Source organism: Puma concolor, chromosome C1, assembly GCF_028749965.1.
Source record: "Puma concolor isolate L17-30 chromosome C1, mPumCon1.1.hap2, whole genome shotgun sequence".
NCBI classification, from domain to species: Eukaryota; Metazoa; Chordata; class Mammalia; order Carnivora; family Felidae; genus Puma; species Puma concolor.
Window position 1 is genome coordinate 88,470,987 of NC_141674.1, and position 25,112 is coordinate 88,496,098.

General features: G+C 35.1%; 1 protein-coding gene across 9 annotated transcripts in view; it reads right to left on the reverse strand.

The window, feature by feature from the left end:
* Positions 1 to 25,112, reverse strand: part of COL11A1 (collagen type XI alpha 1 chain) — a 217,187-nt gene that overhangs the window by 160,470 nt on the left and 31,605 nt on the right. For all 9 annotated transcript variants that reach the window (XM_086717705.1, XM_025933656.2, XM_086717706.1 and 6 more), the window contains 2 exons: positions 21,659 to 21,872; positions 17,995 to 18,157 (listed from right to left, as the gene is read on the reverse strand). In XM_086717705.1, coding sequence (XP_086573831.1) covers positions 17,995 to 18,157; positions 21,659 to 21,872 — 377 coding nt within the window. The remainder of the gene's footprint in view (positions 1 to 17,994; positions 18,158 to 21,658; positions 21,873 to 25,112) is intronic.

Sequence of the window (25,112 nt, forward strand, 5' to 3'; positions counted from 1 at the left end):
AGCCCGACGCGGGGCTCGAACTCACGGACCGTGAGATCGTGACCTGGCTGAAGTCGGACGCTTAACCGACTGCGCCACCCAGGCGCCCCTGGTTCTCCATTTGAAAATAAGTTACTGTAATCACATTAATAGGCCAAAAAAGAAAAACCACATGATCATAGCAATAGATGAGGAAAAGGCATTTGGCAAAATCAAACATCTATTCACGACAAAAAACTCCCAGAAAACTGGAAATAGAGGGAAACTAATTCAATTTGATTTTTTAAAATCCATGAAAAACCTAAAACTAACATCATACTTACTGGTAAGACTTGAAGCTTTCCCACTAAAATCAGTAACAAGGCAAGGATGTCCCCTCTCACCACTGCTTTTCAATACTGTACTGGAAGTCCTAGCTAATACAATAAAACAAGAAAGGAAAATAAAAGATACAAATATAGAAGAAAGAAATAAAACTATCTTTGTTCACAGATGACATGATTGTCTACATACAAAATCCAAAATAAACACACAAACTCCTGGAACTATTCAGTAATTAGAGCAAGATTACAGGATATAAGGTTAATATACAGAAGTCAATTGCTTTCCATATACAACCAATTAACTAGTGAATTTGAAATTAAAAATGTAATACCATTGTATTAACACTTAAAAAATGAAATATTTAGGTTAAACCTAACAAAATATGTCTAAAATCTACATGAGAAAAATGGCAAAACTCTGATGAAAGATATCAAAGAAAAACTAAATACCTGAGAGATATTCTATATTCATGGATAAGAAAATCAGAATTGTCAAGATGTTAGTTCTCCCAAATTGATATACAGATTCAACACTCTGAGTCAAAATCCCAGGACTATGTCGTGTATATTGTCAAACTGATTCTAAAGTTTATAACAAGAGACAAAAGACCCAAAATAGAGAATTCAATATTGAATGAGTATTGACCAAAGTTGGAGAACTAATATTACTTTACTTCAAGACTTATTATGAAGTGACAATAATTAAGATGACAGTGTGGTATTGTTGCAAATAACCAAATATGTCAAGGGAACAGAAAGAGACCCTCATAAGTAGAGTTAACTGATCTCTGACAACGAAGTCAGGCAATACAATGAGGCAAAGCTAGTCTATTCAACAAATGGTTCTAGGAAAACCAGACAACCCACGTGTAAAAAGTGAATCTAAACACAAACCCCATACCCTTCACAAAAATTAACTCAGAATGGATCAATGGTATAAATGTAAAATGCAAAACCGAAACTCCTAGAAGATAATACAGAAGAAAATTCTTTGTGAATTTGGGTACAATGAACCCTTTTTAGATATAACATCAAAGGCATGATTATGAAAAATAACTGATAAGCTGGACTTCATTAAAATTAAAAACTTCACCTCTGTGAAAGACAATATCAAGAGAATGAGAAGTCAGAATGACAGAAAGTATTTACAAAAGACACATCTGATAAAGTACCATTATACAAAATGCACACACACACACACACACACACACACACACGCAAATGTAAAACTTAACAATAAGAAAAAGAGCAACCTGATTTTAAAAAATGGGAAGAGGGAGGAACCAAGATGGCAGAACAGCATGGAAGTTTTTTGTGTGTTTCGCATCCATGAAATACAGCCAGACCAACACTAAACCATCCTACACACCTAGAACAATGATTGGAGGATTAACACAATAATCTGCACAACCTGAACCACAGAATTCAGCAGTTACACACCATGGAGAGGTGAACTTGGGGAGAGAAGCTGGCGGCAGGCATGGAGCTGCTTTTGTAGGCGGAGAGAACACGGACACTGGGGGGCGGGGAAATACGGGAAAAGCACCCCTCCCCAAAAGCAGCTGGAGAGAAAGTAGAAAATTGGAAACAGCCGCAGGGACTAAACTACAAAGGGAGAAGGGAGAAAGAAGAGGATTTAAATTCCATTAAGATTGTAAACAAGGGGAATGCAAACTCTGCAACTCCACAGCTCCATACCTGGCGGTGCTCTGGTGAGAAGGGCCAATCCCCAGGAACACAGTGGGGTCCAGGAGGTTCTCGGGCCACACGGGGAAAAAGCAGTTCCACTACTGGAAGGACATTTGGTAGAGACTGCCGAAGCCACCTGGTCCCAGCAGATCCCAGAAAACAGCCACATTCTCTGGTGTTGGAACAATGTCCTTAAGGGTGAAGCCTGGTGCCAGATGTGTGTTGTGATTTTCCATAGCCCCTGAAACGCTGCTGCTACACTATCTCGAGAACTTTTTCTGGGGCGGGCTGGCACCTGGCCACTGACTCGGGGCACCGGCAGCACCAGGGACCAACAAGCATTCCTGGGTGCAGCCAACATTCAGCCATTGCTTGGTGAGACCCTCCCACAGAGGGGCAGAACGGGTCAAAGACGCAGTCCTTCAGAAGTAAGGGGCCGGGGAAAACAGCCGCATCTGAGACAAAACTAGGGAGAGAGGTACTGCCTGGGGCTTTGTCACAGACAGTGAAGAAAGCTGAAGACACGGGTGCACGATTGCTGATCGGGGAGAACATAGTTTGATACTAGTGACTGGGTACCTGGGTGATGTCATTTTCATCGCCGCCACGCATGTGCATACGCACCTACTAGCATGGCAACAATCCACCCCAGTAGGCTGGCAGCGCCATCTAGTGGAGAATGGAGCCATTACACTGAGCCCTGTCCAACTGGGTCAACCTTGCTCTTCAAGAACACAAGTCTCACCGCCTACTTAGTTTATAGACTATAATGTGCTATATAGTCTGATTTCTAGGGGAGAACGAAGTAATTTAAGTCCTATTTCAATCGGTAGGCAGGTCCATCTATTCAATTTTCTTTCTTTTTTTCTTTTACACTACTTTTTCTTGAATACAGAAACAGAAAAAATTCATTTTTATTTTCAATTTTTATTACATATATTTTTATTTGATTTTTTTACTATATTGTTACTTTTGTGTAATTTTTTTCAAATTCTAACTTACTTCCATCATTTTATTTAGTCTACTTCAGTGTATTTACCTTTTCAAATTTTCAAATGATTAACTTTTTTGTTCTTTTTTCTCTTTCTCATTTCTTTTATTTTAATGCAGAAAGAGAAAAAACTTCATTTTTACTTTCAATTTCCATTAAAAATACTTTTCTTTAATATTTTACTATATGTTTTGCTTTGATGTAAATTTTTTCAAATTCTATTTTACTCCCATTATTTTATTTTGTTCTACTACAGTGTATTCACTCTTTCAATTTTCAACAGATTTCTTTTTTTTCTTTTTAGTTTCTTTTCTTTTTCTTCAATAAAGAGAAAAAAATCATTTTTATTTTTAATTTTTACTAAAAATATTTTTCTTTAATATATAGGTCAGAGTTTTGAATGTAGATAATGGAAAGAAGAGTACTGAAGAATACATAAGTAAAATTTAAATAATAAGTTTTATTTTTCTTATTCTTAATTTATCTGGTAACAGCTGATCATGGATGGATGCAGTGGCAGCAAGGATGGGTGAGGCAGAACAGAGAATCAGCAATATAGAGGACAAACTTATAGAGAATAATGAAGCAGAAAACAAGAGGGAGATGAAGGCAAAAGAGCATGATTTAAGAATCAGAGAAATCAGTGACTCATTAAAAAAGAACAACATCAGAATCATAGGGGTCCCAGAGGAGGAAGAGAGAGAAATAAGGGTAGAAGGGTTATGTGAGCAAATCATAGCAGAAAACATTCCTAACCTGGGGAAAGACACAGACATCAAAGTCCAGGAAGCACAGAGAACCCCCATTAGATTCAATAAAAACCGACCATCAACATTAGATTCAATCAACAAGGTATATCATAGTCCAATTCACAAAATACTCAGGCAAGGAAAGAATCATGAAAGCAACCAGGGGAAAAAAAGGCCGTAACCTACAAGAGAAGACAGATCAGGTTTGCAGCAGACTTATCCACAGAAATTTGGCAGGCCAGAGGAGTGGAAGGATGTATTCGATGTGCTGAATCAGAAAAATATGCAGCCAAGAATTGTTTATCCAACAAGGATGTCATGCAAAATAAAAGAGAGATAAAAAGTTTCCCAGACAAGCAAAAATTAAAGGATTTTGTGACCACTAAACCAGACCCACAAAAAATTTTAAGGGGGATTAACATATACATATATATATATATATATATATATATATATATATATATACATATATACAAACATATGTATACACACACACATACATACATATATACAAACACATATATATACATATATACAAACATATATATACATATATACAAATATATATATATATACACACACATATATAAATGTATATATACGTATATATGTGTGTATATATATGTGTGTGTGTATATATGTATATATATGTATATATATATACACACACACACATATATACATGTATGTATGTATGTATATATGTGTGTGTGTGTACATGTATATATGTGTGTGTGTGTATATATGTGTGTATATATATACAAATACCAAAAGCAACAAAGACTAGAAAGGACCAGAGAACACCACCAGAAACTCCAACTCTACAAGCATCATAATGGCAATAAATTCGTATCTTTCAGTACTCTAAACATCAATGGACTCAATACTCCAATCAAAAGACATAGGGTAACAGAATGGATAAGAAAATAAAATCCATCTATATGCTGTTTACAAGAGACCCACTTTAGACCTAAAGACACCTGCAGATTGAAAATAAGGGGATGGAGAACCATCCATCATGCTAATGGTCAAGAAAAGAAAGCCGGAATAGCCATACTTATATCAGACAATCTAGACTTTAAAATAAAGACTGTATTGAGAGATGCAGAAAGGCATTATATCATAATCAAGGGGTCTATCCACCAAGAAGACCTAACAATTGTAAACATTTACGCACCAAATGTGGCAAAACCCAAATATATAAATCAGTTAATCACAAACAAAAAGAAATCCATCAATAGTAATATCATCATAGTAGGAGACTTCAACACCCCACTCAAAGAAATGGACAGATCACCTAAATAAAAAATCATCAAAGAAACAATGGCTTTGAATGACACACTGGACCAGATGGACTTAACAGATATATTCAGAACATTTCATCCCAAAGCAGCAGAATATACATTCTTCTCCAGTGCACATGGAACATTCTCCAGAATAGACCATATACTGGGACACAAATTAGCCCACAGTAAGTACAAAAAGAGCGAGATCATACCATGCATATTTTCAGACCACAACACTATGAAACTTAAAATCAACCACAGAAAAAATTTGGAAAGGTAACAAATACTTGGGAGACTGAAGAACATCCTACTAAAGAATGAATGGACTAACTAAGCAGTTAAAGAGGAATTTAAAAGGTACATGGAAGTCAATGAAAATGATAACACCACAACCGAAAACCTCTGGGATGCAGCAAAGGCAGTCATAAGAGGAAAGTATATAGCAATCGAGGCCTTCCTAAAAAAGGAAGATAGAGCTCAGATACACAACCTAACCTTACACCTTAAAGAGCTGGAAAAAGAACAGCAAATAAAACCAAAACCCAGCAGAAGACAGGACATAATAAAGATTAGAGCAGAAATTAATGCTATCAAAACCAAAAAACAAAAAACAAAAAACAGTAGAATAGAGCAATGAAGCCAGAAGCGGTTCTTTGAAAGAATTAACAAAATTGATAAAGCATTAGCCAGTCTGATCAAAAACAAAAAGGAAAGCACCCAAATAAATAAAATCAAGAATAAAAGAAGAGAGATCACAACCAACACAGTAGAAATACAAACAATAATAAAGACAATTATGAGCAATTATATGCCAATAAAATGGGCAATCTGGAAGAAATGGACAAATTCCTAGAAACATGTACACTACCAAAACTAAAACAGGAAGAAATACAAAATTTGAACAGACCAATAACCAGTAAGGAAATCGAATTAGTAATCAAAAAACTCCCAAAAAACAAGAGTCCAGGGCGAGATGGCTTTCCAAGGGAATTCCAAAAAACATTTAAGGAAGAGTTAACACCTATTCTCTTGAAGGTGTTCCAAAAAATAGAAATGGAAGGAAAACTTCCAAACTCTTTCTATGAAGCCAGCATTACCTTGATTCCAAAACCAGACAGAGACCCTACTAAAAAGGAGAACTATAGACCAATTTCCCTGATTAACATGGAAGCAAAAATCCTCAACAAGATATTAGCCAACTGGATCCAACAATATATTAAAAAATCTTATTCACCACGACCAAGTGGGATTTATACCTGGGATGCAGGGCTGGTTCAATATCCACAAAACAATTAGCGTGATTCATCGCATCAATAAAAGAAAGGACAAGAACCATAGGATCCTCTCAATAGATGCAGAGAAAGCATCTGACAAAATACAGCATCCTTTCTTGATAAAAACCCTCAAGAAAGGAGGGATAGAAGGAACATACTATTGAGATCATGAAAGTCATATATGAACGACCCAACACTGATATCATCCTTAATGGGGAAAAACTGACAGCTTTCCCCCTAAGGTCAGGAACAAGTCAAGGATGTCCACTCTGGCTGCTGTTATTCAACATAGTATTGGAAGTCTTAGCCTTTGCAATCAGACAACACAAAGAAATAAAAGGCATCCAAATCAGCCAGGAGGAGGTCAAACTTTCACTCTTCGCAGATGACAGGATACTCTATATGGAAAACCCAAAAGATTCCACAAAAAACGGCTAGAATTGATTCATGAATTCAGCAATGTTGCAGGATATAAAATCAATGCACAGAAATCGGTTGCATTCCTATACACCAACAGTGAAGCAACAGAAAGAGAAACCAAGGAATCGATCACATTTACAGTTGCACAAAATAACCATAAAATACCTAGGAATAAATCTAACCAAAGAGGTGGAAAATCTATATGTTGGAAACTATAGACAGCTTATGAAAGAAATTGAAGAAGACACAAAAAAATGGAAAAAGATTCCATGCTCCTGGATAGGAATAACAAATATTGTTAAAATGTTGATACTACCCAAAGCAATCTACATATTCAATGCAATCCCTATCAAAATAACACCAGCATTCTTCACTGAGCTAGAACAAATAATCCTAAAATTTGTGTGGAACCAGAAAATATCCGAATAGCCAAAGCAATCTTGAAAAAGAAAACCAAAGCCGGAGGCATCACAATCCCAGACTTCAAGCTGTACTAGAAAGCTGTAATCAAAACTGTATGGTACTGGCACAAGAACACTCAGATAAATGGAACAGAGTAGAGAACCCAGAAATTGACCCACAAACATATGGCCAACTAATCTTGGACAAAGCAGGAAAGAATATCCAATGGAATAAAGACAGTCTCTTCAGCAAGTGGTGCTGGGAAAACTGGACAGCGACATGCAGAAGAATGAACCTGGACCACTTTCTTACATTGTACACAAAAATAAACTCAAAATGGATGAAAGACCTCAATGTAATACAGGAAGCCATCAAAATCCTAAAGGAGAAAGCAGGCAAAAACTTCTTGACCTTGGCCATAGCAACTTCTTACTCAACACGTCTCCGTAGGCAAGGGAAACAAAAGCAAAAATGAACTACTGGGACCTCAACAAAATAAAAAGCTTCTGCACAGCAAAGGAAACAATCAGCAAAACTAAAAGGCCACCAACAAAATGGGAGAAGATATTTACAAATGACATATCAGATAAAGGGTTAGTATCCAAAATCTATAAAGAACCTATCAAACTCAATATCCAAAAAACAAATAATCCAGGGAAGAAATGGGCAAAAGACATGAATAGACACTTCTCCAAAGAAGATTGCCATCTGACACATGAAATAATGCTCCACATCACTCATCATCAGGCAAATACAAATCAAAACCACAATGAGATACCACCTTACACCTGTCAGAATGACTAACATGAACAACTCAGGCAACAACAGACGTTGGCAAGGATGCAGAGAAAGAGGATCTCTTTTGCATTGTTGGTGGGAATGCAAGCTGGTGCAGCCACTCTGGAAAACAGTACGGAGGTTCCTCAAAAAACTAAAAATAGAACTACCCTACAACCCAGCAATGGTACTACTAGGCATTTATCCAAGGGATACAGGTGTGCTGTTTCAAAGGGACACATGCACCCTCATGTTTATAGCAGCATATCAACAATAGCCAAAGTATGGAAAGAGCCCAAATGTCCATCGATGGATGAATGGATAAAGAAGGTGTGGTATATATATACAATGGAGTATTACTTGGCAATCAAAAAGAATGAAATCTTGCCATTTGCAACTACGTGGATGGAACTGGAGGGTATTATGCTAAGTGAAATTAGTCAGTCACAGAAAGACAAAAATCATATGACTTCACTCATATGAGGACTATAAGAGACAAAACAAATGAACATAAGGGAAGGTAAACAAAAATGATATAAAAACAGGGAGAGGGACAAAACAGAAGCAACTCATAAATATGGAAAACAAACTGAGGGTTACTGGAGGGGCTGCGGGGGGCGGGGGAATGGGCTAAATGTGTAAGGAGCACTAAGGAATCTACTCCTGAAATCATTGTTGCACTATATGCTAACTAATTTGGATGTAAATTTTAAAAAATAAAAAATAAAACATTAAAAAAAAAGGTTACACTACTATCCACGATATTTTATTAAGTGATAAAAGCAAGTTGCAGAACAATGCATATAGAATAATCTCATTTTCTGTAAAGAAATAAATGTCCTTTATATTTGTAAAAAACAAAACAAAACTAAAATAAATAAATAAATAAATAAATAAATAAATAAATAAATAATGGGAAGAAGACCTTAACAGACAACTTACCAAACAAGACACACAGATTACATGTAAGCATATGAAAAGATGTTCAACATGTCATCAGGGAAATGTAGACTAAAACAATGACATACTACCACATGCATTTTTAAAAAAAAATTTTAAATGTTTATTCAATTTTGAGAGACAGAGTATGAGCAGGGGAAGGGCAGAGAGACAGAGACACAGAAACTAAAGCAGGCTCCAGGCTCTGACCTATTAACACAGAGCCCATTGCAGGGCTCAAACTCATGAACCACGAGATTATGACCTGAGCTGAAGTCAGATGCTTAACCAACTAAGCCACTCAGGAGCCTCCTCATGCCTATTTTAATGGCCAATATCCAAATGTTGAACAACAGGAATTTTCATTCACTGCTGCTGGGAATGCAAAATGGCATAGCTCTTCTGGAAGACAGTGTGGCAGTTGTTTACAAAAGTAAACATATTCTTACTGTATCAGCAATCATACTTTTTGGCATTTACCCAATGGAGTTGAAAACCATGTCTGCACTAAAAACTGCATATACATGTTTATAGAAGCTTTATTCATAATTATCAAAAACTTGAAAGCAACCAAGATATGCTTCAGTAGATGAATGGATAAATAAATTGTGTAACATTCAGACAACAGAATACTGATGAGCACTAAAAAGAAATGAGCTATCATGCCATGAAGTATATAGAGGAAACACAAATGCACACTATTAAGTGAAAGAAGTCAACCTGAAAAGACTACAACTGTATGATTCCATCTTTATGACATTTTGGAAAAGGCAAAACTATGGAAACTTTAAAAAGATTCGTGGTTGTCAGGATTTAGAAGAGAAGGAGGGATGAATAGGAGAGCACAGAAGATTTGGGGGGCATGAAAATATTTCATAAGATACTGCATTGGTGAATACATGTCATGATACATTAGCCAAGATCTATAGAATGTACAACACCAAGGGTGATCCCTAATATAAACTATTGACTTTGGTTGATAATGATATGTCGGTGCAGGTTCACACATTGCAACAAATGTATTGGTTTGGTGGGGATGTTAATAGTAGAAGAGGCTGGGTATGCATGTGTGTGCACACTCATGCACATGCACAAGGATATACGGAAACCCTCTAAGTTCTGGTCAGTTTTGCTCTGAACCTATAACAACTCTAAAAACCAAAGTGTATTAATGAATAATTTCCATTATTCCAACTCAGATAATATATGCCAACTCATATAACCCAGATGTGAAAACTCTTTATAGACTTTAAAATATCTATTACAAGTATAAAACACTCAATCCAAAAGTTTCAGGACACACTTTCTTTTTAAGGGCATGTGCTCCATTCACCAAGATAGACTACATGCTGGGTCATAAAATAATTGTCAACAAATCTACGTGGAATGAGATCATATCATGTTTATTTTCAGAGGAAAACAGACATCTACACTGAAAACTAGAAAACATTGTGAGTGGAATTAAAGAAGAACAAGATAAATGGAAAATTATACCATATTCAGGAAATGGAAAACTTAATGTTTGTTAGTTTGATTCTCTTCATTTTGATCTATAGCTTAAATGAAATTCCAATTAAAACCAAATTTTATTTAACTAAAAACCCAATTTTATTTTAGAATTCAACAAGCTTATTCCAAAATTTATATAGAATGTAAATAACCTAAAACTACTAAAGCAACACGCATAAAGGATAAAAAGTAAGAGCAGTTACCTCACCTAATATCAAAACTTTATATCAGACTATAGTAATCAAGATAGTTTGGCGTTAGTGAAAAGATAGACAAATCAATGGAATAGGATAATAAATAGTTCAGTAATAAATCTACTCATATGTATTACTACATATGATTTCTGACATAGAAGCCAAGGCAATCCAATGAATGAAAGGAAAGTATTTTTTATAAAGGATGAACTGGATATCCTTGTCTACAATCAACATTGGCCTTTACCTCACATCATACACAAATATTAACTCAGAATGAGGCATGACTTTCGTGTAAAACCTAACACTACAGTATGTTTGATAGCAGGAGAAAATTCTTATTATCTTGCTGTAGATAAAGATCTCTTAGAATAGGGCACCTGGGTGGCTCAGTCGGTTAAGCAGCAGACTTCAGCTCAGGTCATGATCTTGTGGTCTGTGAGTTCGAGCCCCCGCGTTGGGCTCTGTGCTGACAATTCAGAGCTTGGAGCCTGCTTCAGATTCTGGGTCTCCCTCTTTCTCTGCCCCTCCCCTGCTCGTTCTCTCTCTCTCTCTCTCACAAATAATAAATATTAAAAAAAAATGTAAAGATCTCTTAGAACACAAAACATGTAAAACATAACCACAAAATTGACAAATTAAACTTTATAAAAATGAAAAGCATTCACTCTTTAAATTAAAACGCACTATTAATGAAATAAAAAGGTAAGACATATGCTAGAAAAGTATTTGCAAATCTCTATCAAACAAACTATTAAGGGTTTATAAAAAAATAAATAACAGTCCATAATCAAAATATAGCAGCACTTTTTAATGGGCAAAAGACACTTCACAAAGATGCAGAAATTGCCAATGAAAACCTAAAAAGTGCTTGACATTATCAGTTATAGGGGAAATATAAATTAATACCACAATGAATACTACTACACAACCACTGGGAATGGCTAAAATCTAAAAGAATAACCATATCAAAGGTTGGCAAGGATACAGAACAACTGGAACTTTCATTCACTGTGGGAGGGAATGTAAAATGATTAATGACACTTTGAAATGCAGTTCAACACTTTCTCTGGTTTTTGAAAAGTAAATATGCACCTACCAAATAACCCAGAATTCCATTTCTAGGTATTCAAGTTAGGCGAACAGGGGCGCCTGGGTGGCTCAGTCGGTTGAGCGACCAACTTCAGCTCAGGTCCTGATCTTGTGGTCTGTGAGTTCGAGGCTCGAGTCAGGCTCTGTGCTGACAGCTCAGAGCCTGGAGACTGCTTCGGATTCTGTGTCTCCCTTTCTCTCTGCCCCTCCCCCACTCATGCTCTGTCTCTCTCTCTCTGTCTCAGAAATAAACATTAAAAAAAATTTTTTTTTAAAGACAAAAAAAAATGCCCACACAAAATTTGTACATGAATGTTCATGGCAGCTTTATATGTAGAAGCCAAAATCGGGAAATGATCCAAATGCCCACCAACAGGATGAATGCATGAACAAACTGTGGTTTATTCATACACTGTAATACTGCTCAGCAATTTTTAAAAAGGCAAAAAAAAAATGAGATATATGATACATGGATAAGCCTCCAAGACATTATGCTGAGTGATAAAAGCCAAGCTAAAGACAGTATACTCAGTATCATTCTGTTTATGAAAATGTCAGAAAAATTAATAAGCTATAGTGATAAAAAAGCAAATTAGTGATTGCCTGGGGTTAGGGGAGGAGAAGAGATGGATTATAAAAGTGCAGGAGGAAACTTTTGGGTGTGATGGCCATGTTTATTTTCTTGATTATGATGGTTTCATGGGAGGTGTAAATGTAGACCATGATCAAATGTACACTTTTAATATTTGCGGTTGATTCTACTTCAGTTATATCTCAATAAATAGAGTTTAAAAATCTCAGATGCAATGAGCTAAATGTATATATACTGGGAAAGGTAGACAAATAGGAAAGCTACCTCATCCTGTTATGTCACTCTATAGGAAAACCATGTCTACCAACGTAATTTTTTTAATGAAACTTAATTTAATTTTGGGTTTTTTTTTTTAATGTTTGTTTATTTTTGAGAGAGTCAGAGAGAGAGAGGGATTCAGAGAATCCCAAGCAGGCCCCACGCTGTCAGCACAAAGCCTGATGCTGGGCTTGAACTCAGAAATCAAGAGTAGTACACTTAACTGACTGAGCCACCCAGACACCCCCCGACATAAGTTTTTAAAAAGCATATATATTGGAAAATATATGTAGTAAAAAGATACACAGGCATCATAAAGCAGTAATCAAACTCTTACTGGAATATTTGAGATGGCTATTATTATTTTAAGGTAGGTTTTCTGGCCTCATAAAACCACTGAAATTGTGTAGCTTATATAAATTATCATTCATTGATTTCTCCCAAGAAAACTGAATGCTAAAATCTTTTCTGAGAAGTTTGAAAAAATGAAAAATTTCATCAACAAGTTTTTCCACTTAAATTGTCATTATATTCTTCTCATTGCTTCAAAAGAAATAGTCTGCCCAAAGATAGAAGACTATTAAAAACAAAAAAGACTTGTAATAACCTGCTTTGATCATTAAAAAAGAAAAAAGATTGAAATAGCAATGCTTTGAAAACTTGAGTTATAATGGCTATAATTTGATATTTAGTGAAGAAAACTCCTGTTTAAAAGACTACAAAAGTAGGGGCGCCTGGGTGGCTCAGTCAGTTAAGCATCCAACTTTGGCTCAGGTCACGATCTCACAGTTCATCACTTGGAGCCACGTGTTGGGCTCTGTGCTGACAGCTCAGCGCCTGGAGCCTGCTTTGGATTCTGCGTCTCCCTCTGCCTCTGGCCCTTCCGTCCCCCCTTGCACTCTGTCTCTCTCTCTCAAAAATAAACATTTAAAAAAATTAAAAATAAAAAAAGACTACAAAAGTAATTTTATTGATAGTGAATACAGGCAATGTAGTTATTTTTCTAATTCAGCTTTCCACACATCTTTGAAGTGTATTATCAAGCTAAGAAAAAACAAAACAAACAAAACAAAACAAAACAAAACCCCAAAAGGTGTGGATTAGGGTTGGCTGGATATTTTATGTCTGTTTGAAAGTATTCATCTACCCAGACCACGTTTTGCTTGCTAAGGTCTATACCTAGATGCTACCTGTTTCAGGAGGGAAAATTTATCTAATCCCCGCAGGACAGCTTGTAAACAAGCAGTAACCCAGGACCTACTCAAGTACTTCATTTACAAGACAAAAAGACCACTTAAAACCTTTGACTGATATATGGGTCACTGTTGCTCACCCCTATCAAAAATGTATAAGAATATTTGACATGTTGGGGTGCTGAATGGCTCAGTCAGTTAAGCGTTGAACTCTTGATTCTGGCTCAGGTCATCATCTCACAGTTCGTGGGTTTGAGCCCCACATCGAACTCTTGATGGTGCAGAGCCTGCTTGAGATTCTCTCTCTCCTCCTCTCTCTCTCTACCCCTTCCCCACTCAAGCTTGCTTTCTCTCAAAAGAAATAAATAACCTTAAAAGAATGTTTGACATGTCATAGTTGTAAGATGATTTTAAATATAAGTAATTAATACATTATTATTAAGAAAACTACATAGTAATACATAATTAAGTTACCCATATGTACATAATATACAACCATATACATGTATAATTAATACTAGTATTTTAAGTACTTTACATACATGAGCTCATTTTTTAAAATATATACTTATAGACAGATTACATTACTATTCCCATTTGAAGAATAAGAAATTAAAATTTACATAAAGTAATTAGATAGAGAAATATAATTAAGCTATTGTGAGATTCAAAATCAGATTTTTCTGATTCCATAGTCAATTTTTATAATCACTCCACTATGCTGAAATTATATAATCTGAATGATGACTCTATATATTCATTTTGGCATTTCCATGTAAACTAATTCGTCATACTTTAAAAAAAATCGGGTTTGCTTTTATCTGTTTAATGTTGAATTCTTAAGTATCTTCGGATTGCAGTTCAAGTAAGGCCATGTTTAGCATTTTTTCCATACCAGTACAATTCCATAAATGTAGGGTAATGTAGGGATGATAGAGATGAAATTATATAATAAACAAATTTGCATCTAAATTGGAATGATACTGTTTCCAAAGAAATGACATTTCCAGTTTTCAGAATAATAACTCACGGATGTTTTTATATCATCTCACCAATACAACTGTTTATCAAACACTAGAATATGCATACATGGTACCATTCCCATCTCTTATTGTTTTAGTTTAACTTCTACACATTCAGTGGTAGAGATTCAAAAGTCTAGACAGATACCATAATGTAAAACAAAATGAAAATAAAAGTATTTGAGTAAATTTTTAGAGAATGATATATTAACATCATATTCAGATAAGACGAACTAATTTCATAAAAGGAGTCAGAAAGTTTTATTCTGATTTAAAAATCTGTGTTTGAATTACTTCTTTTCTTCATATTCTTTTTTCAAGTGGGGAAGATTAAATTGCTTTTGAAATTTATATACCCACACAATAACACAATTTAGGAAACAAAAGTTGAATTTTATGTATAATGACTTTGGATATAGTGATAATGATAAACCTTATAGTGAAGTATCTGCATTTATTTACTTTTTCAAAACTAATTGTACTTCATATGAAATAAAAGTTATTTTTATATTTTTATACTAGATATTTTATTTATTTTAATTTATTTTACTTTCTATAATTTATTTTTTTTATATTTTATATCCAAGTTAGTTAGCATATAGTACAACAATGATTTCAGGAGTAGATTCCTTAATGCTCCTTACCCATTTAGCCCAACCCCCCTCCCACAACCCCTCCAGTAACCCTCTGTTCTCCATATTTAAGAGTCTCTTAGGTTTTGTCTTCCTCCCTGTTTTTATATTACTTTTGCTTCCCTTCCCTTATGTTCATCTGTTTTGTATCTTAAATTCCACATATGAGTGAAGTCATATGATATTTGTCTTTCTCTGACTAATTTTGCTTAGCATAATACCCTCTAGTTCCATCCACAGAGTTGCAAATGGCAAGATTTCATTCTTTTTGATTGAAAGTAATACTCCATTGTATGTATATATACCACATCTTCTTATATTTGATATTTTAAATAAATATTCTTTTTAAAGCTTCACAGTGTTTCACGAAACTCCAAGATGCAAAGCTGCATAATAAACTTATTTTCACTACTCACTATCACACGCCTAAAGAATTCAATAATGAGTGTTTTAAAAATTATTCTTCTTAGTAGTTTAGCAGTTTCTCCAAATAAACAGCTGGAGTTACTCCAGGATTTAGATTGTGGATTATGGATTAGAAAATTAAGAATTAATCAAAGAATATATAATAATCTTTGCTTCTAGTACATCTGTCTTTGGTAATTTACTAGAGGCCCTCTTGACCAGAGGTAGTTTGGTTAGAAGTAGTGAAAACATATGGAAATATTTCACGGAAATCATTTTCATGTATTTTAGGAGTTGATACTGTAATCAGCTTATGAAACACAGAGGCTATTATTACATATTTTAAAAGATGCAACATCAGGTTCAATGATTTATTTTGAAAAAAAGAACATATTATGCCTAAAATCCTAATTCAAAAACTAAACTGGACCCCAGTGAGTATGAATGTAGTGTATGGCAAAGAAAGGGGTGTATAGTCTGTATGTGGGGATTCAGGAGTAAGAGGGGAAGAGCTGTATGAAAAAGAGACGTAATCAACATGTACATATAACAAATATCTTTCAGGGCAGTAAATTTTGAGAATATTAATAACTGATATGTATTAACATACATCTTTTATTTATATTCTTATTTATATAACATATTTATGTTTTTTCTCTTCTGTATTTCTTTTTTTAAATTTTTTAAAATTTATTTACTTTTTTATTTGAGAGAGAGAGAGAGAGAGAGAGCAGGGGAGAGGCAGAGAAGAGGGAGAGAGAGAGAATCCCAAGTAGGCTCTGCACTGTCAGCGCAGAGCCCAATGTGGAGCTCGAATTCACAAAATGTGAGATCATGACCTGAGCCGAAATCAAGAGTCAAACGCTTAACCAACTGAGCTACCCAGGCACCCCTCTTTTGTATTTCTGTGTATATTCTTATCACTTATCATGAACAAAATTTACTCTTAATTTCCATTGCTTTAAGTTTCATAGACTCTGTAACTATGTATAACAATAGACTAAACTAATATATGAAATGAAACCATCCACTGATATACTTTGTCCGTATTACTCATTTATGTTCCTGGAAAATAAGGTTGTGTGTATTACAAAAATAAATTTAGCCTGTGAAACTGATGTTCATAGGTAGTTTAATTTCAAAATAGAACTTTGCGAGACTAGAAATTAAGTTAATTTGTTTATAATATTCATCTAATAAATAAATATTCATTATCATTTGTATGCAATCAATAGATGATATTGGAAGATCTGAGACTATATTATTATATATTGCCTGAATAAGTTTATCATTTAATTTAGCATGATATAATGTGTTGAAACATTTTGTTTGGAGTCAAAGGCTTAGGTACCTACAAGTAGAGAAAAATCAGAAACAAACAGAATCTCAATTAACCTGAAAGTGTCACAAATGTTAATTATATTTAAAATTATGCCATAGGTTATGTATAGAAGTACAGGAATGCAACATTCTACTGACACTCGGAATGTATGTTGTTCTTTCTATGAACATACACATTGTCTGTGTGTATATCCAAATACAGAAAATCTTCTGTGTAAACCTTGTCTATTAATCTGTTATATATCACATAAGTTTACTTTATTACACTTTGAAAAATAAATTACTCAGAAACTGGATAAAAACAATGATCAGAGGACTCAGTCTGTTTGTTATGTTAATAATTGACTCAATGAAAATTAAAGCATGCATTACCAGATCCAATGATTGAAGAATTAAAAGAAAGAATGTAATTACCATAATTGGTGAAATATAATTGGAAGAAAACTTTTTACTATGACCTTGACATTATTTAAAAAGTGGTTTTAAAGACCTAAGTTCAGCTTTTGCAATATGGTCTCTATTTTATACCTTAGAAACATTAGAAGAACAGAGAAAAGCAAAATACCTGACTTGTACATTTCCTTAAATTAATCTCCCAGAGAAGGAAGCAAAGAAAATGTTCTTTTCTCCAAGGAAAATAATACAAAGTACCAAAAGTAAAGCCATTTGCCCTTCCCAAGAGAAAAGCATGCCTGTGTTCAAATCAACCAATCTCTGTAATGTTTCCCAGTCGTTACAGCCATCATTGTGTACTCATTCTCTTGGGGAACAATAGAAAACATCACCACTATACCCACAGGGGAAGAAAGTAGGTCATCCTTTCGTTTTCAACTTTGCTTTATAGCATATATTGATTGTTATAGTTATTAGCTCAATTCATCTGATTTAATAATATTCAGCTTCAAATAACGTTTGATTTATTTGTACCTCAAAAACTTCTTCATCCAAAATCCTGGTTCCAAAAACCGTGATTCCATTGGTGTCAACGATTGCTCTCTCACTTCTATCAAGTGGTTTTGTGGTTTTCTTCTTACAATCGACAATCATTGTCACAGTCTTCTTCTCCACGCTAATTGCGACCCGATGCCACCTAAAAAAGCCAATTCTTTTGTAAGCTTCAAAGATATTGTTGCCACACCATTACTCATTTTAAAATACAATGTATTGGGGCGCCTGGGTGGCGCAGTCGGTTAAGCGTCCGACTTCAGCCAGGTCACAATCTCGCGGTCCGTGAGTTCGAGCCCCGCGTCGGGCTCTGGGCTGATGGCTCGGAGCCTGGAGCCTGTTTCCGATTCTGTGTCTCCCTCTCTCTCTGCCCCTCCCCTGTTCATGCTCTCTCTCTGTCCCAAAAATAAATAAACATTGAAAAAAAATTAAAAAAAATAAAATACAATGTATTTTAAATTGTGAAAGTGAGCTGAAAATGTACAAAAAGTAGGCTCATTTATTAATCAGTTAACAGGTGACGACTTACTGTTCACCCAGAATAGTGCTAGATACTAAAAAGGGTACAAGTGGTATAAAATGCACACCAGGGGTGGCTGTCTATGCTGATAAGGAAGTGCCCATCCTTTGCTACACTTTGTGTTGTTGCAACAAAAGCTTAATCTCACCATGTCCTGATGAGTATATGTGATAGAGATCAGGGGTGGGACATGAGGTAAGTAATAGTTTCTATGTACGTAAATGTTTTCTTCCAAAAGGAATTCCACTTAATTTTTTTGTTCTGTTTTTGCTCTAGAGATCCCCTGAGATGAACTGTAAAAGGGTATGTCTACTTATTGAATGACTGCTCCATCTGGAACAACTGAACGTTCTAATTGTAAAACACAATGTGCTTCTCTGTCTTTATTCACATTTATTTCAAGTGCTTTCGTTTTCTTTTTCCACTTTAATTTCAAGACAGTTATAGATCACTACTGTGGGCAGGATCCAAAACTGAGACACAATATCTCTCCTTCTTTCCAGGGTTGGCAGGAAGTGGGAACACTGAAAGAAAGCATAGTCAACGCATGTGTGGAATGAGAGTCTCAATTCACTCTGAAGCTACTGCTCCAGCTAATTCAGGGCAGCGATGACAGGCTTAGGGGGTAGACATGGCCAGCTCTGTGGAAACATATATACCCTAATCTTACTATAAAATGGTGGGTTTTATTAACACTATCTGGTGCTAACATAAACCACTAAGTGAACGTCATTTGGATTTTGCAAAACACTCTGCTTTATATATTTTTTTCCAAATGAAAAACGCTAGATTAATATTGCAGAAGTGTCTAGGACTACATCCATAAAATAAAGTACCTAAAAAGTTGCAGGAGCCTTCCTAAAATGTCTGTTTCATGTGACTTGGCATGGCTACTGATGAGGACCAAGTATATTTCCATATACACTTAATCTTTGGTCTTTCCATAGCACATTCAACTAGCATAGGCGTCTGCGTAGTTTGAATCAAGCAAAGATTTATTTTGGAGCCACTTAATACTGTGAGAGTAAAATTTACACATATTTCTGCCAAGAAGCCTGTGTCTTAACTTAAACCATCTCCACTATTGTAAGTATGTGCTTTTCATTAACAGAAAATAAAAATGAATTCAATTGTTAAAAGTTGATTAGGACTCTAAACTTGACCTTATTGTTGATTAATTTCAGCTCTGATAATAATGATATGTCATAATCATGGTATCATATATAATTATCAAAATATGAAACCATTCTTAATTATTCTTTTTTGTACACAGTACATTCACATCATCAGAAAATCTTTTACTCAGTGTATATACAGAATCCAGTGTGTCTCAACTACCCAATCTGGAAGCTCTCTCATCTAGACTCCTTAATGGTCTCTGCTTCCACTCTCATGCAACTGTGTAGTGACCATTTTAACTTTATTTTTTTTTCAACGTTTATTTATTTTTGGGACAGAGAGAGAGACAGAGCATGAACGGGGGAGGGGCAGAGAGAGAGGGAGACACAGAATCGGAAGCAGGCTCCAGGCTCCGAGCCATCAGCCCAGAGCCCGACGCGGGGCTCGAACTCACGGACCGCGAGATCGTGACCTGGCTGAAGTCGGACGCTTAACCGACTGCGCCACCCAGGCGCCCCAGTGACCATTTTAAAACACAAGTCAGATAAAGTCTCCTTGCTAATAACAAGGTATTATTCCCAGTAAAGCTGAAGTCCTTACTCTGCCTCACAGGAGTGTCCTCTGGCCCGCCGACCTCACGCCCAACTTTTGCTTTCTCGCTCCCTACACTCCAGCCACATTGCTGCCTCTTTGCGGTCCTTTGCACATGTTCTTCGCTCAGCCAGAAGTGCTCTTCCTCCCTATCCCCACATGGCTCACTCCTTCACTTTCAACATGCCTTTGCTCAGTGCAACAATATCAAAGAGATGCTTTATTGAAAACAGCATCCCCTTAAATTCCTTACCCTGATTTATTGTCATAGCATCATTTTTCATATTCATTATTAAGGACAGTATTTAAATTGCTCATAAAAGCCTAGTTTTTCCTGCCACTAAGATGAAGTTTTCTCCATGGTGCTGACAAAGATACATTGAGCGTGGATTTTTTTTCATCTGCATGGCCATTTCCTTCCTACATTTATGACTAAATGTCATATTTCAGATCAGGCTAATTTTAGAAGCCTAGATTCAGCAATAAAATGCCAAGTAAATTTAGCAAACATTTATTTGTATTTAGCTGTTCCCTAAGTGAAAGGCAATGTTCGCAATGCAGAATTCAGGATGATTTTCAGAAGAGTATGATGGTTACTATCGAGCCTAACTACCTCCGCCACTTTGAAAATATATGATCTCAGGCAAGTTACTTACACTTTCTGTGCCTCGGTCCCCTATTCTGTAAAATGGGTTTATTAACATTATTTTCTTCAAAGAGTTGTGAAAATTAAATGACTTGACTACGTATAAAGTGCTTCAAACAGTACATAGCCCATATCAAGCATTATGAAAACTTCTTATGATTGTCAATATTAACATGCTTGAAAAAAAGGCAAGTCAAGTCAGGTCATTCCTCTGCTCAAAAAGTCTACAGTGACTTCCCATGTCACTCAAGATAGAACCCAAAGTGTTAGACCCATCGACAAAGCGTTATACCATTTGGCCTCCCATGGCTCATCCTCATCATCCCACTCTGCTCCTGCCACGTGGGTATCCTTGACATTGCTTAGACAAATCAGCCACACCTGGAATCAGAGGCTGTGTATTTGCTTCCCCTCCTCCTGGAATAGTATATACTATTAGTTAGTATAATTAGTATACTATTAGTTAGTATATAATAGTATATACTATTAGCAAGGCATGCACCCCCGATTCTTCACCAGTCACCTTCTTAGTGAGATTTTCCCTGATCTCAATCCTTAAAATTGCACCCTCCACCACCATCTCCTATCTTCCTCGTTGTCTACCCAGACTAAAAGAAACTATGTGCAATTAGGTATTTTATTGTTTTGTTCATTGCCGTATCTCTAATCTCTAGAAAAAACTGCTTCATACTTTATGAATATTTGTTGAATGGTTAAATGAGATAATTGCTTTCAACATGGTGAAAACATTGAATTATTATGTTACTTACTTCCCGTCAGCGATGTTAACGGTTCTGAAGAGGGGATAGTCTTCAGGGGCAGGTTTTCCAGTGTGGTCTTCAAACAGGAAAACAGGTGATCTCCCAACCTCAACACCGACTTGCTGAATACCATGCTCGTTATATATAGATAAAAGGAAAGACTGAATTCCTTTTTTGGGTTTTATTGTAAATAATATTGAAAAATCTTCTGGAAAAGTTCCTCCTGAGAAGAGAAGGCCAAAGGCTCAGGAATGTCAAATTCCCAAATTATTCCTGGATCACCCTAATTTTTTAACTTCTTAGGTGGCCTTAATGAGTCATGCTGATTAGAAGGGGCACATGCACCCCAATGTTTATAGCAGTGCCATCAACAATAGCCAAATTATTAAAAGAGCCCAAATGTCCATAGACTAGTCAATGAATAAAGAAGTGGTGCGCTCTCTCTCTCTCTCTCTCTCTCTCTATATATATATATATATATACACACACACACATACACAACGGGATATTACTTAGAGATACAGAAGAATGAATCTTGTCATTTGCAACAACATGGATCAAGCTAGAATGTGTTATGCTAAGTGAAATAAGTCAAACACAGAAAGAAAAATATCATATAATTTCACTCATATGTGGAATTTGAGAAACACAACAGATGAACATAGGGGAAGGGAAGGAGAAACAAGATAAAAACAGAGAGTGAGGCAAACCATAAGAGACTCAAACACAAAGAACAAACTGAGGGCTGCTAGAGGGAGGTGGGGAGGATGGGTTAAATGGGTGATGGGCATTGAGGAGGGCACTTGTTGGGAAGAGCACTGGGTGTTACATGGAAGTGATGAATCCTGGGATCTACTCTGGAGACCAAGACTATATACTGTGTGCTAACTCACTTGAATATAAATAAATTTTAAAAAACAAGTCATGTAAATTCAAACAGTAATAACAACACAGATTAAAAAACAAATGGGAAAGGGACAATAATAAGCTTTCTCTGAAATAATTGTCCAAGCTATATTCAAATTTTAAACGTGCTCATTTAAAGCACAATGACTATGTAGAATTCAACTCAAAGTTAGGAAACAATATCAATCATTTTGCCAGTACAATAGTAAATGCACAATAAGAACTTTTAAAATAAAAAAATACCACTTTGATCTAAGATTTGTATTTTCAGGCTTCTCTAATCTGTGGCCATACACCCTCTCTTTAAAGAGGCATCGCAAGCACACGATATATGAAGGTATTTTTTTGTCATCCATTAAAAGCTAAAGAGTTTCTCATCAGTTTTTCCTATCACACAAAAGGCAATTTCACCAATAAAAAGCTTATAGCATTACAAATCTGAACTATCAGATACTTGGTTAATTTGATTCTAAATTCAAGAGGGCAAACTGTCTTTTTTTTTTTTCTTTTCCCTCTTACCACTATACTCTAAATATCCAGCATGGGGCCAGATCTACCTAGGTGCTTAGTAAGTATTAAGTAAACACATCAGTTAAATGACTATCACAAATATTTCTCAGATAGTTAAGCAATGGCTGCTTGTATATGTTTTATAAAAACATTGCATGTTAAATTTTGCATTTTACTCTTCAAAAATACTTTTACATATATATCTTATTTGAGCCTCTATCTACCCTGGAATAGAAGTAAAACAGGCATTATAATTCAAAGGATGAGATTATTTCAGTTAAAATTTTCCCGTGTGCAAAACTCGTGTTTATGTGCGTGTGTAATCAGTGATATCTAGGACAACACCAGGAGCTTCCATATTCAATCCATTCGTTCTAAATTCTATTCTACACGGTAGTATAAAATAATAAAAATACTCTGAATATGACTGCCACGGATTCAAATTCAAAAGATTATAGGACACCAGCAATTCTAAAACTTTATTGGAATAGGAGAAATGTTTGTGTGTAAAGGTATCTTACATCAATTCACCAAAACACTATTTATAATCCTGAAATATTAAAATAGCCTGTAATGGTTGGGACAGGCTAAATAACATATAAAACATCTGCATATGCAGTGTTTGTAGACACTTAAAGTAGTAGGAGACATTTTATGAAATTGGAATTATTTAAAATGTGGAAATTAAATAAGAGTATGTCACAGAGAAAGCAGTCAATTAATGTTAGGTATTTGGTTCTATAATATCTACTTATATCTGTATGTATTTCTATATCTTTATCCATACGTATCTATATCTACATAGATAAATAGGTATCTCCAAACTAAAAAGTTATTTATTAAAAATTATTAATTTTATTTTTAAAAATAATTTACCAAACAACTTTGCCATATCACAAGTAGGTCATAAAAGCTCTGCTATCACATCAAAAATTATTTAAATATAGATATAGTTTTGTTTCATTTAGATGTCACAAAGACATCCAATTTTATTTGTATATAAATCAACAGAAGAAAGATAATCATATAAATAAAATGGAAAAGTAATAAAACATTAATTAATAAAACATGTTTTACCTGCTTATACTATAAATAAAAATCTAGGTAGGTAATCAGCCTGCTATTGAAGAAGCTCCATGGCCAACTTTTTCTTCAAATAAGTAGCTCAGAATGTTGAGAATCACAGGAATTCTTTCCCTAAATGTACCTCAATTTTTCAAATATCTCCTACATTGAAAAAAAAAGATGCTAAAATATTATGAGCTAGGGGAAAACAATTATTTTTTTTTCCATTTTTGCAAAACCATCATGAATTAATGTCTACATAGAGACATTTAGGGAAAAAAGAATTCCAGGAAAGAATATATTCATATAAGATTAAATAAGTTATAACAAATTATAATTAATGATCCAATTTGTACAGAACGACTTTTGAAACTGTCATGTGCTAACCACTAATGAGTAAAATCTTTCAATTATATAAGTATTTCCCAATTAAAAAAAATTAATGTTTATTTTATTTTTGAGACAGAGAAAGACAGAGCATGAGTGGGGGAAGGGCAGAGAGAGAGACACACAGAATAGGAAGCAGGCTCCAGGCTCTGAACTGTCAGCACAGAGCCCAACGTGGGCTCTTGACAACCACAAGATCATGACCTAAGTGGAAGTCGGACGCTCAACCGACTGAGCCACCCAGGCACCCCAAAGTATTTCCCAATTTCAAATTAGGCAATAAGATTATAATTATAATCTTTATGCTATGACATTTGAAAAAGAGAATTTAGCTACCTAAAAAATCATGACTTGATGTCAAAATATTCAGTCTAACCTAGGCACCCCACCTTAGTTTCTTCCCTATAAAACACTAAGCAAAACTGTCCATAACTGACTAAATGTATCAGAGAGAATTCATTATGATATTACTTCAACAACAGGAATGCAACCACTTACTATGTGAAATTTTATCTCAAATAACAGTGATCAGTATACATGATAAAATAAAATGTGAAAAGTTTCAACTTAAATAATTTGTGTTTTGAAGTGTATA